General features: G+C 42.3%; 1 protein-coding gene across 1 annotated transcript; it reads right to left on the bottom strand.

The window, feature by feature from the left end:
• Window positions 1–347: 347 nt before the first annotated feature.
• On the bottom strand, window positions 348–12,044 carry LOC120959444 (esterase B1-like). The gene is made up of 4 exons (XM_040382830.2): window positions 10,682–12,044; window positions 10,326–10,592; window positions 7,175–8,208; window positions 348–1,618 (listed from the first exon to the last, which is right to left on the bottom strand). The coding sequence occupies exons 1-4, from the start codon at window positions 10,976–10,978 to the stop codon at window positions 1,363–1,365; spliced, it is 1,854 nt and encodes a 617-aa protein (XP_040238764.2). The 5' UTR covers window positions 10,979–12,044; the 3' UTR covers window positions 348–1,362.
• Between the last annotated feature and the right edge of the window lie 930 nt (window positions 12,045–12,974).

The following is a 12,974-nucleotide window of genomic DNA, read 5'->3' as shown; positions in this document are numbered from 1 at the left end:
AATGTAATTCTACACTTGGGTTAAAATTACTTTTCTCATACCAGGTCTATTACCACTAACTACATGGACCAAATAATTCTGTAATTTAAGATCAAGCATTATCAAGATAGAGAGAGATAGTGCTTGATTGCAAACTACATATCATAATGATGCTATATCCGATGTACTATATTTAGTACTTACTAGGTATTCCATTACATTAGTTAACCAAAATGAAGAAAGTATGTAAATTTAGCATATCTGATTAAGTTCTCTTTTACTAACCCTTAGCAGGATAGTCAGTTCTTCGAAATATATCGAGGTCTATCGTATTGCGTATTAACCCAATCTCAAAGCTATCAGCAATTAATTATTTCACGACAAACCATTCTCTGTAACGGCGGTCCCGTGTTAAAGTCGTCAATTCGAACGTTCTAACAAAATTCCCGTCATGGGTTCAAGCCTCAGATGGACTGTCCTTCCGTAGTCAGAACTCACTATCTGTGTGATACTGAATAATAAGTCCCGAAAGCCTTATGTAGGCCGACATATCCACTCAAGGATCTACCAAAAATTTATTGCATACTCCTTCCTTATTCGTTTATCTCGTTTTAAAAGGCGCAAGTAAACAAGAGCAAATCCCCATAACAATCACAGCTCAACGGTACCGCAATTCCCAGCAATTCATGTCTTACATTTTCATTGCTTTTATTGCATTCATGGATTGATGGAACTGATAAAAAAAACCGAACATAAAAAATAAACAAAACTTCCAACGGTGCAGACACGTCTTTTCCTGCCCTTTTATTGTACATTCATTCGCCGATAAATCTTCTTAACAATGTCGAAAAGCAACTCCCAACAATAAAAAAAGATGACACACACACACACCTGCACGCATCGAAATTGTGGAATATGTTCCGGGATCCATCTTCGACTACATCATCATCATCATCATCATCTTCGCCACAAAGTCAACCTGGCAACCATTTCGCTGTCATTGATCGGCTTTTCTGCTGTCGATTTTATTCACCTGAACATGATACGGTAGGATGGGTTGTCATCGGTGAGCAGATTAAAGCAGGGAGCATACAGGAACACAAAGCACGCATTATCCTAATTCCGGACAGCAAAGAAAGCTTCTCTTTCCACCCGGTGCGTGTGGATGTGTGTAGGATGCTTACCTTTCTTTTCTTTCTTCGGAACAATCGAGCGGACCAAGCATCGATCCGACTTATTCTTTATCACACAAGCAGAAATGTTGATGGGATGGAGGGATTGTGGGTGTATTATTCTTTCCATACCCCTTTCATAGACACCGGAGCAAAACGCACAGATTTTTAACACACTTTTCTCCCTTCATTTTAACGCACACCGTCAAACTCACCGCCGAACGTCCTCGGGTGGGCTGTCGGCACTTAAGAATTCACAATCGAACTCGTACAGACACCGGAACACGCGCTCCCAAAGCCGATGGAACGGGTTTTCACCATCCGCTTCCGGTAGCAGCTGAATCCGCCGATCGATCCGAAGATAGTGGTTGGCTCGTTCCGGTATCGGATCGTTGTAAGGATACCAGCGGACGATCCGTCGTCCTGCCGTGCCATTGCCTTGCCTCGACGTTACCGGTGTCGGATTGCTACCAACCGGGAGCGAGGGAGAAAGAGAGAGAGCAAGAAAGAGAATGTAAAAAAAGGGTATCATATTAGATAAGAAATCACTTCTTGGTGACAGTGGAATAGGAACGGTTTACCCTCTGCCGAGCAAAGTAAAGGAAAAAAAAAACACCACGAGGAAAACGAAAGAACACGTTTCCTTTCCCATACCATGTTCCGGACAACATACGACACCGAAAGTCGATCTCGTGACGATGTGAGGGATCCGGACAAAAGAAGGTATATTTTTCACTCCGCACTTCCGGGCTTTTGCCTCGCGCTAACAATCGCGAATAACATCGCAACTCCATCGACCAAAACTCTGCCACCCAGCGCCGGAAGCTGAGCTAGTGGATCGGATTTTGAAAATCTATTGCGATAGCAGTGCACAGTGCAGAGGTTATAAGTAGGGATACAAAAAGTTTACATGGAATATAAGAAAAGATGTTTGGTTTGTTTTGTTGATTTTATAAGACATGAGATGAATTCATAAGACATGAGAATCTTCAGCAGATTACATACGTTATCAGAATAGGTATGTACATGTATTTATGCAATTTGAGGTACAAAATGACGGGGAATTTGAGATACAAATTACATACTGACCCATTACAGTTCATGGTTTGAGATTAATACTGATATAATTATTTATGATAAACAGCAAAACTGTATTAATTATGAAACAGTTTACCTAGAATTTACAAAATTATTTTAAATGTTTTTAACTGTTATTATACACGAATTATACAACATTGACTTCAGTTTGATAAAAGCCTTTAATAATTTAAACTATTCAACATTATTTGATACAAACAGCAAAAAAATTGTTTATTTGATCTTTAATTTAAAAAGGTTATAATTTCTGCAAAACTTACAAACATACATAGTGATTCCAAGACTTTTGGATACAATCAAAACGGGTTGTTGACAGTACAGTGTGAGGTGTAATATTGTGTTGTTTTTAGGGGGAAATGAAATTAGAAATAATAATTAAATTGATTTATAATTATTATTTCTAATTTCATTTCCCCCTAAAAACAACACAATATTACACCTCACACTGTACTGCCACGAAATAAGAAAAAAAAATACCACAAATCGAAGCTGCTACCAAGAAAAAAAAACGCACAAAGATTGAGCGTAAGATTTCCCTCGGAAAAGAATGACAAATTTGTGTAATGGTTCGTAATCGAGTGTAGAGCAGTCCTTTCCACAAGCGCGCTTACAAGCTTTTTCCGCAGCACGAAAGCGTCTTTCATCCGGTTCGCTTTTGCAATACGCTCCAGCCAACCAGCCAAAAAAAAACACATGACTGAAAAGTTTGGTTCCACAAAAACGCCACAACCAATTCAAAAAATCGCACTCAGAGAGAGAGACCCATACACACGTACATGAAACCGGGTTGAATGGGTGCATTCGGAAACGATTTGAATATTCATGAAATTTATCAATTGTCGACGTTGGCTTTTCGTTTCCCCGTTTTTTTTTTTTTTTTTTTTTTTTGCTGCAAACAATACGCCCTAAGAAAGGGGTTATGTTTGAAGAAATGGTTAAGGAAAAAGACAAAAAAGTCCGACCGAACAAGTGGAACAGATAAATTGGCCAATTTACAGTGATTTCCTTTGGGTGGATTTTTTTTTTGCTCTATTTTAGTGCCGACTAAATTGAATGCTGAAAAATTGACTATCTGCTTGTCGTCACCGTTGCGAATTGACTATCGGTTTGGAGTTTGGATAGAACCGTGAGATGACTAGTTTGCTATCCAACCCTAAGGAATCGAAACCACACCCAACGGTTTGAAACGGCATAAAAGCTAATAATGACGGTAATCGTTCTGAATTGCCTCTACACGGCTGATGAAGAACATAACAATGGTTCATGATAAGAAAACGAGCGAAAAAGAGGGAGAGTAAGAGTGAGACAGAGAGGGCTAAGGGCATCCTAAAACGAAGGATATTGTTCTTTTTTCGGTGGATCATTTCCAGACCGGAGCCTAAACAGATTTATTAAATATACAAAGGTACGAGCCTACTTCCACACGGATGCATAACGTACTCAATTGTCCTACTAAAGACCTATGTGTCATACAGTAGCAGAATGGTAAGAAAAGGAATTTTCCATTCCACTTGCATTCTCTTCAGGATTTTTTTTTTCGCGTTTGGCCACAAATAGAAACAATCCAGACCCTAGGTTCTGTTTCAATTACATCCACGATACCGTTCGCTGAAATATCGTTCTTGGTTCGGATTTGTTCATTTACTTTAATACAGTTCCGTACATAATTTAATAGTTTCGTAAAAAGTTCCCAATACATTTTTATGATAAGCTCAATATGTCAAACAAATACATCTTTCTCTCTCACTCTCTATGTTTCTCTTAAAATGTATGTCTACTCATACTATCATTCTCAAATGTTGCAAACCTTCAGTAGGAACTTATTAAACGCTACCTGATACAAAAAAAAAACAGGGCAAACAAAATCATTCATCTAATAATGTTAAAAATATTCTCATTAAAATGATTCTGAAGCACTAACAAATGGAGACCCCGGTTAACCTGCAATGTTTCTTATTCACCCTGTCCATTGCTGAATGCATCAAAATAACGAAAAACCCCTTCCGGAGCCATTTGCCCGATACCACTCATCTGTCAAGCGAAACGAACGGCAACCAGGGATTTCCCCTTCCTCCCCTTTGTTCAATAAGAGCTCAACATTTCAGCTTCATAAACCCTCGGAACCGTATCGGAGGCAGGAGCAGAACTCCATCAGCGATTGATTCGCGGCACAAATCGCATTAGCGTTTGTCGTTTTGTTTGCTTTCGTCAACTTCGTTTATTTTATCCCGCTGGTTTTTGCCTCTAAATAAATGCAAAATGAGTTATCTAAACAGTTTCACCCCGCGGTTTGTGCAGAAGAAGGAGGCAAGAGCTAGAGATCGAGAGAGCAGGAGGGGTAGAGCTACAAGAAGTCGCATTTAAATTGACGCATCAGACAAAACTGATTTTCGGCACCGCGTGAGCATTCGCCGTATGCCGTCCATTTTGCATTTTAGTCTACGCCGTTAGGGTTAGTTTAAATCAACGAAATCAAGCGCAGCCGGTATGGAGTATCGAAATAAAGCGGAAGAGAATCTCGTACCCGTGCTGACGGAAATTGGTTTGCAAAAAATCAAACCACCAGCGTTCGATGTAGAGTGTTTCCTGCATGATTTTAATGATTTCCATAGAACAACGGACAGATGGACATTATGAGTCACTCGGTGAAGAAACAATTACGACTTAAAAACGATCAACTTTAAATCTGATTGTTAAAATTAAATTTATCTTTGATTTTGCCTACTTTCAGGCTAAACTGTATAAGTTTATAGCATGACGCATGATGAAGCCCCTACATTTATGCAATGAACTCATCAAATGTACTGTTTTAAGAGATCACTAAGAAAAAAACAGCAAGCTTAACCAAATGTTTATCATTACTTGACATCACATCAAATTGTTCGAAATTACATCACCATACTCTATTCTCGAGCGCTCTAACACGTCCTCAAATGGAATAAAATGTTATCAAATTATTAAATATTCACGACACATTTTCTTATCACACCACCGCACTGCAACCATCTAATCAAACTTGCCTTCAAAAATTTAATGACTTTTGAATCCTTTATGAGACCTGCCGCCAGACATAAGATGCGGTTGGTTTACGGCTCTTTGCCAGCCCATCTGCCAAACACAAAGAAAAGTAAGCTCCTTTTACCGCTTGATTAAAACCGTGCCACAACATTCTTAACCGTCGCAGCCCCAGGTAGTACATCAACAAAAGTACACTCAGCCACTCGGCTCGATGGCTTACCGGTCTGATGATTGATTACACTAGCGAGTACCGTGCCCATTGGGGGCATGGGCAAACCGACCTGTGTGGTTCTCCAATTTCAAACCAGGCTGATGGATGGATTCGATACATCGCCTGTCAACCCCTCGAAAACGTTCCCGCGAGGCGGGGGTGACAGTATTTGCATTGGAAATGCGCAAATAAAGCGCGAGTATGAATAAAGCAAATATAATTCAGCATCCAGCCGGCCATCAACGGGCCATCCCGGCGGAGGCCTTCCCAGCATGAAATTAACCCCGCCAAACATCACGAACGACAGCGCTCGTACGACGGGCGCACGGGATCCCATGATTCAATTAAATATCTGTCACGGACCGCACACGGGACCGCCACTCCGATGCTGCTGTGTTCAATTACTTGCGAAAGTTTGTCTGGTTGTTTGGTTTGTTTGTGCGCTGTGCGCACTCTTTGACGTGTCGTCGTCATGGTTTGAAGGTATATCGAAAGCGATATACCACGTCTCACGTTCGTGATAAAGGACCGATGGGTGGACAAAAATGAGACAGTTCGTGTCACGAGCAGTAACAGTGAAACTTCATTAAAAATGTAATCGATTAAGATATAAACATATCATGGTGAAAAGCATGGGAACAAGAGATAAAATAAATTATAAATTATTGATGATCATACGCTTGTTTACCCGTCTAGATGTATAGAATAGCATTTCTCACAACTTTTTGACAGATTCTTGAAGACTATTGAGTCAGTATTAGCTGGTATATTAATTTGATATTAGAAGCCTAAATTTATGCTAACATTGTATATCATCAAATGTTACATGATTGAAAGAATACACGCTAGTACAAAATATGTTTCAAAATACTATGCCCTTATTTACAACATCTAGCGACTATGGTAGGAAGCAATGATATAATTATGAGGAAATTAATTTTTTTAATAAGTAAATGGTCATCAGTTAAGATCACATGCATACATAGATTGCATGCCTTTAGGCGCCTGGACGCAAGTAAGTTTCTAGATTTAATTTCAATGTTCTTATAGATGATGTATGTTATAATTTATGCACATTCTGAAGTCGCTTTTTAAGTCATGCATTTCCAGTTCGTATACGTTAAATTAATTCTTGCAAAAAGTGCATTGATCAAAACTTACTGCAATGAAAACATTCCATGTAAACTACCCGTTCGAACGACATATTGCATAAATCTAGGCGTTTGGTAACGCTGCTTGCAACCCCGAAGGCGTACTTTGATGGTCATAGCACAAATAACTTGAAAAAAATTAAGTAAACTAAACACATTAGTAAAAACATATAAGGCTGTTCCGTGGTACAGTCGTCGAACGACTTAATAACAAAACCCGTCGTGGCTTCAAGTCCACAATTGACCATTCCTTCGTAGTAAAGACTTGCCCGGCGTGGTGCTGAATAAGTCTCGAAAGTCTGTACAGACCGACATGTCCGCGTAGGACGTTACGCCAAGAAGAATAAGAAGAAATCAGTATCTTTAAAAAAACCCTTTTTGTAGTAGGTGTTTGAGCATACTAAACATCACCATTAGAAAAGCATTTTCTATCCGAAATTCCACCACAAATGTCCCACTGTGCCAAATCGAAATGATTGATGAATGTTGCCGTTTGAAAGCACCAACCAACCCCCAGCAGACCTCAGGCACCATCGCACACTTACCCATATTTGATAAAGTTGGACCACAGGCGTAGCATCCGGCGCTGCACACGACGCTCCGTTCGGTACGCGCCTGCATCGATGTCCTTCCCCCGGTGCCTCCGGTACACGAAAGGCGTGAATAGATAGCCCAGCTCGTCGCCGTGCATCGGACCGGGCAAATCCGGCCGCACTATCTCGTTCCGGTAGTACCAATGCTTCGCGTACCCAAAGGCCCCATCGTACGCGAACTGATAGCGGTAGAGGGGCGCTCGCTTGTGGGCTGCCGCCTGCCGCACGAAGTACTGTATGCCGTAGATAATGTCCGCCACCGACGCGAGCTCCTGATAGAAGCGACGCCTCGGCACCGACCTGTTGCCGTGGGCCGCCCGCCTGTCCAGGTAGTCCTCCAGCAGCGCCTGCACGGTCGCGTTATCGTTCGGGAAGTTGGGCGTGGTGTGGGAAAAATCGCGCTCCAGAAACAAGTTCCCGTGCTCGAGCGTCGTGTAACCGACCAGCAGCGGCACGTCGCTTTCCGGCGGCCCGGACCGGACCCGCGCGAACGGATCCGGCCCAACGATCCGCAGCTCCGGCTCCGGCCGATAGCTGTCGTCGGTCGGCAGGAAGCAGTAGTAGAACAGGGAGAAGAAATTGATGTGAAACGCGCGCTCGATCGCCATCAGCCGGGCGAGCGGGCGGGACTGCAGCTGCTCGCGGTTGGTGGCGTCCAGCAGGCGCAGGTACTCGCGCCCGCACCGGTCCGGGTCGAAATCGTACGCCCAGGATTGCGTCATGCTGCCGCTCATGATGATCGCATTGTGGAACAGGCCCTTGGCGGCGGGCGAGTAGAGATGGTACGTCACCGAGGCCGCCCCGGCGCTCCAGCCGCACAGCGTAATCCGGGTCGGATCGCCGCCGAACTGGATGGCATTGCGAGCCGTCCACCGGAGCGCCTCGAGCTGATCGAGCAGGCCGAGATTCGCGTTAATGCCGAGGTCCGGAAGCGAGAGGAAGCCGAGCGCGGCCAGCCGATAGTTGAACGTTACCACGATGATGCCCTGCAGGAAGAGCGATTGGGGTTGTTGCGATTAGTCATAATCCTCTCTCTTTGCAAACCCCATCGCTGATTATCCGTGCGTGTGGCGGTGAGCACGCGCCCCCCAAACGAGCCTACCAGTGGATGACGTGGCGGCTCTTGTGGCGTGCGTCGCCTGCCTCACAAATCGGATTGTCAGCTTTATGGGTTTGCCGGTCGTAGGTTGGGAATTAAATTTTGGGGGTTGAAAGTTTTACCGCTAATCTCGCTCTGAGGGATGGTCATGGGGGTTTCCAAGAAAAGTGTGGAACTTCGTTTTAACGGATAAAATAAAACAATACTTTTGTAGAAATTTCTTAGGCAAAATTCTACAAATCGATAAATTTCTGTAAAACCATAACATGGTGCAGATTTGAAAGAGTATTAGAAATCAAAATATAATATCAATTAACAAATTACACTAAATTCTATAAAGTTATAACGAATATTAGAAAACATATGTTACCTTTAGTACAAAGAAAACATCAAACGTTGGACAGTTAGAGTGACACTTTACATTATGTTTGTTATATCTAGTTTGTACAACCTCAAATTATACTAGTTAAGATAACAAATTAGCAGAAAAAAGGCCTAGGTATGGTAATTAAAATGTCCTTTTCCATTCGAAAAATAGGCTTCAATCAAACAAAATGAAAATAAAAATTTACATCACATTTAAATAACATAGATCCTTTTTCCCTAATCGAAATACGTGGCTGTTAAGAGGATTTCCATACCAAATCATATTCTTCTTCATAGGATTGTCCTTGAATTTGATGTACGGTAATCAAAATCAATTCAATAACTGCGAATCATTTTAGACATTTTAAGAATGTGTGAAATCATGTGCCACAGATTTAGGACAATTTCATATTCTTATTCTATGGTGCAACAACCGACGTCGGCCTCCCTGTAAGAATAATGGTTATCAGTTGCTTACTAATTATCCATAGATAACGAACGAACGATTGAACAGTTTAATCCTTCAAATTCAAATTCAAAGACCTTCTAAGACAACAGCTTCAACGCCTCGAATATTCGAAAGACAACGGCCAAAATGGGCTTCAACGCTTCGAATATTCGATGGATTTACAGTGCTTCGAATCATTGCTGATACAGAGATTTTTCTTTGTGGTATCATATCAGATTCCTTGTCTGATCAGTTTTCTGAGTATAAGTCAGTGTCAGTGAATATTTCTTTTCTTTCTTTCTCTTCTTTTTTAGTGAATTTTGAATGAATTTTTAGCCCACTTTTTTATTCTTTGTCATGCTCAAGCTCTTGTTTAGAGTACAAATAACATTCAAACTATTGAAACTAAAATCATAATCTACTTACGCAACACATGAACTGTGAATATAGGATTGGCATAATTCAATACTATCTACGGGATCTAATGTATCTTCAGGCACAATTCTTACTCATTGCCCGTCATCATATATATCTCATTGCGTTACATACCTATGAGGTAAGCCTATATTCTAAAGCATAAAGGTTACAATCAATTAGTTTGATGGATGAAAGACAATTTGAGACTAGTGAGCCACGATAAAGTTCGTACGACTAGATTATAATACACCGAGTCTGATCTATAATAAATGATTTTTCATGCTAATTAAGTATCCTTTCATAAGAATAAACGAAATAAATTAACCTATCGAAACATTTACTAAACCCCCTTTTTCAAACCATTCTAAAATAACATGGCCTCGAAAACGAATTCAGGTTTTTTAAACAGATTGCAACAAAGAAACAATTGCAACAGTCAAAATCCAGTTCGTTTCACCGCTTAATTATGTTCAATGACAATGAAATTGGCTGTGAAAATAATTCCACAATCTCTGAAAATATATCATTCGTATTTACCATTTAACTCTTGATTATTGCAACCACATCATGCAAACGAAACGCTTAAATCCCAAGCTCCCAAGACACCTATTCTACTAACTCCTGCTCAAATGTCTACATCTATTAAACTAACCCGCGGTAAATCAACACTCTGCGTCTAATTATTTAGTCTAGTAATTTTGTTCGAATATACAACCAATTACATCCATTTCTCAATTCTTTCCCCCCCCCCCCCCCCCCCCCCCCCAACTCACCTTCTCCACAAGAAACTCAGGCCCGAAGATGTCGGTCTGTGCCGATCCGACCACAAACGATCCACCGTGAATCCAGAGCATCACCGGCCACAGCGCATCATCCGGCTTGGCCGCCCCCGGCAAACGGCCCCCGTAAACGTTCAAGTACAAACAATCCTCACTCGTCTCGAGCTTCTCCATCTGGGCCGGTGCTTCGTACGCCTGCGGGCATGCCTTCGAGACGTTCTGAAACAGCCGGGCCCCCTCCAACTGGTACGGCTGCGGATCCTGCACACACAACAAGAAACGCAAAACGATCATCGCCAAGCCCTTAAATCAAACACACAAACATTGGCAGGCGGTTTCGCGGCACTAACCTCAAATCGAAGTTTGCCGACTGGTGGCTGCACGTACGGTATGCCTTCGTAGGCGCAGTAGCTGCTCCCACCGTACGTTTGGCGCAGCGACCCGATGGCAAGACCGTGATCGAAGGCCACCATACAGATGCCGGATGATGATGGATCACTGGCGTCCGGTGGGGTGGGGATGTCGTGCTGCAGCACGGTACCACCGCTCGCTGACAGCGCCATCACGAGCGTTACTAGCAGCGTGAGCGTTATCAAGACGACCGCCAGCAGACGACACTTTGCGGGCGGGCATCGCTCGTTTGCCATTCGGGGTTTGTTTTCAGATTTTGTTGAACGTTCTGCCGCAATTTGCACTGAAGAGAGATTCCTTAGCGAAAAACTTTCCACCTAAACCACCTGAGATGATTACAACAACGCAAGAAACGAACGAACGGCACACAAAAAACACGATCAACACACAGCACAACGCAACGAAATTGCACCCGTGTGCAATTCTTCACCGAATGCAACTGCAATTGTCTTCCCTAGCGACTGGCACTGGCCAAATGCACAAATGCATCAGCGGGACCGCTCACACAAACACATTGTCGCACCAGTGACGCTCCCGAGTGCACACTTGCTCATCCACTTGCTTCAACACCCCACAGTAGAAAGACGGCGCATGTATGGGCAGAAATTCAAATCAATACGTTCAAACGTTGGGAAGTGCAGTTTGTGTTGCGTTCATTTCGGATCCACCACTGCTGTTCGCAAGGTTCACGCAAAGCTGCCAGTACACCACCTTCAAATTCAATTACACGCGCGCTTGTTAGTTTGGTTTCGTGACATTTGGCGAGAGGGCAAGACCTTTTTCCCCGTTTGCTGTACGATTTCGCTCGTGACCGTTGTTACAAAACCCGGCAGACCACCTTCGCAAGCGCAAGCGACTAACTGGTGGAGAAATCCAAAATCAGCGACCAAATGTCACTTTTATACCTACTGCCACCCCGACCGTGCAATCCATGCGAGCTGCTTCATGTGTATCATGTTTTTATGCGTCCCCAGAGATCAATTCGAGGAAGCAACGGTACAGCCACATCCTTTGGCTCGCATCCTTTTGGGACACGTGCTGACGTCAGTCTGTAACGACGTGAAGGGGTTGGCAGGCGAATATGCGAGTGCTCGGTGTAGCGCCGTACAAGTTGCCGGGCTGGGGACAGTATCACTCTCTCCGGTGGGATCGTTGATCGGCTCAACACACTCAACATTTGAAACCACGGTTCGAAGGAACCGAATTGAATACGCTATGACGGGCAAGTCCTTTGTGGGGTAAACTTTTTACATGTCCTTTAAATTTTTGAATAATAAAAATGTCATATTAACATTTCATATTGGTTTTGATCTACTGCTTCAGTACAAGCATCAGTTGTTTTTATATCAACAACAATACAAAAGTTAAATAACATCATTCATCATTATTATTGGCCTACATCATAGAGTGTTTTCAAAAGCAAGGGATTATCCATACATTAGGTAACGCTCATTGGAGAAGAGAGCGTTACCTCTCGAGTGTTAGGATGTGTTACACATGTGAAGTTGGATATACGAAACCTAGTAACGTAACAACAAGTTTCTCAAAAACTACAAGATGGTTTAAGAATCCGTTTTATTAAAAAGATTCAAATTTCGTTTGATAAACGACGGTGATTATACTTAAAATAAAATAAAAGTAAGGCATTCTAGTAGGATGAAAATAATTCAATGATATTGAAGAAAAATGTGAATACTATAATTTTGATTAAACATGTCCAATGATTCCTCAATCTTTACGATTCAAGCATGTTTGTGATAAAGAGATTAACATTTCCCGCCAGATTTTAACACTTCCTACAACTTTTTTCGGATCACTGTAGGATAAAAAAACAGATACTTACTTGCATTAGCCTTTCTTTGAAAGGTGATTTTAAAAGATTACCTGCAATACAAAATCTACAACCTTGCAAGCGGCCTTCCACCAGTTATCCGGCATTTTCGCTATGGTGGATGAAGAGATGCGCATAGGCGCCATGTTTTAAGTTCTATCTTCGATTTGCATTAATTCCACCTCATTTTTTCCACCAGAACCAGAAATACTGAGTGGGTCGCAGTTGGTCGACGGACCGGCAAACGCTAACTAGGATCACATCGTTATTTAGCCGTTTCATCTCCTCAAAGATCGCATTGAGTTATGACGTGATTAACTGCAGCTCCGAATCCAGTAGATGCGATTTCCGCTTCCTGGCATGCATGTATGGCATCATGTTTCCCATTTGCTTTTTCACTG

Source organism: Anopheles coluzzii, chromosome 3 (genome assembly GCF_943734685.1).
Source record: "Anopheles coluzzii chromosome 3, AcolN3, whole genome shotgun sequence".
Classification (NCBI taxonomy): Eukaryota; Metazoa; Arthropoda; class Insecta; order Diptera; family Culicidae; genus Anopheles; species Anopheles coluzzii.
This window is presented reverse-complemented; position numbering and strand designations above follow the sequence as displayed.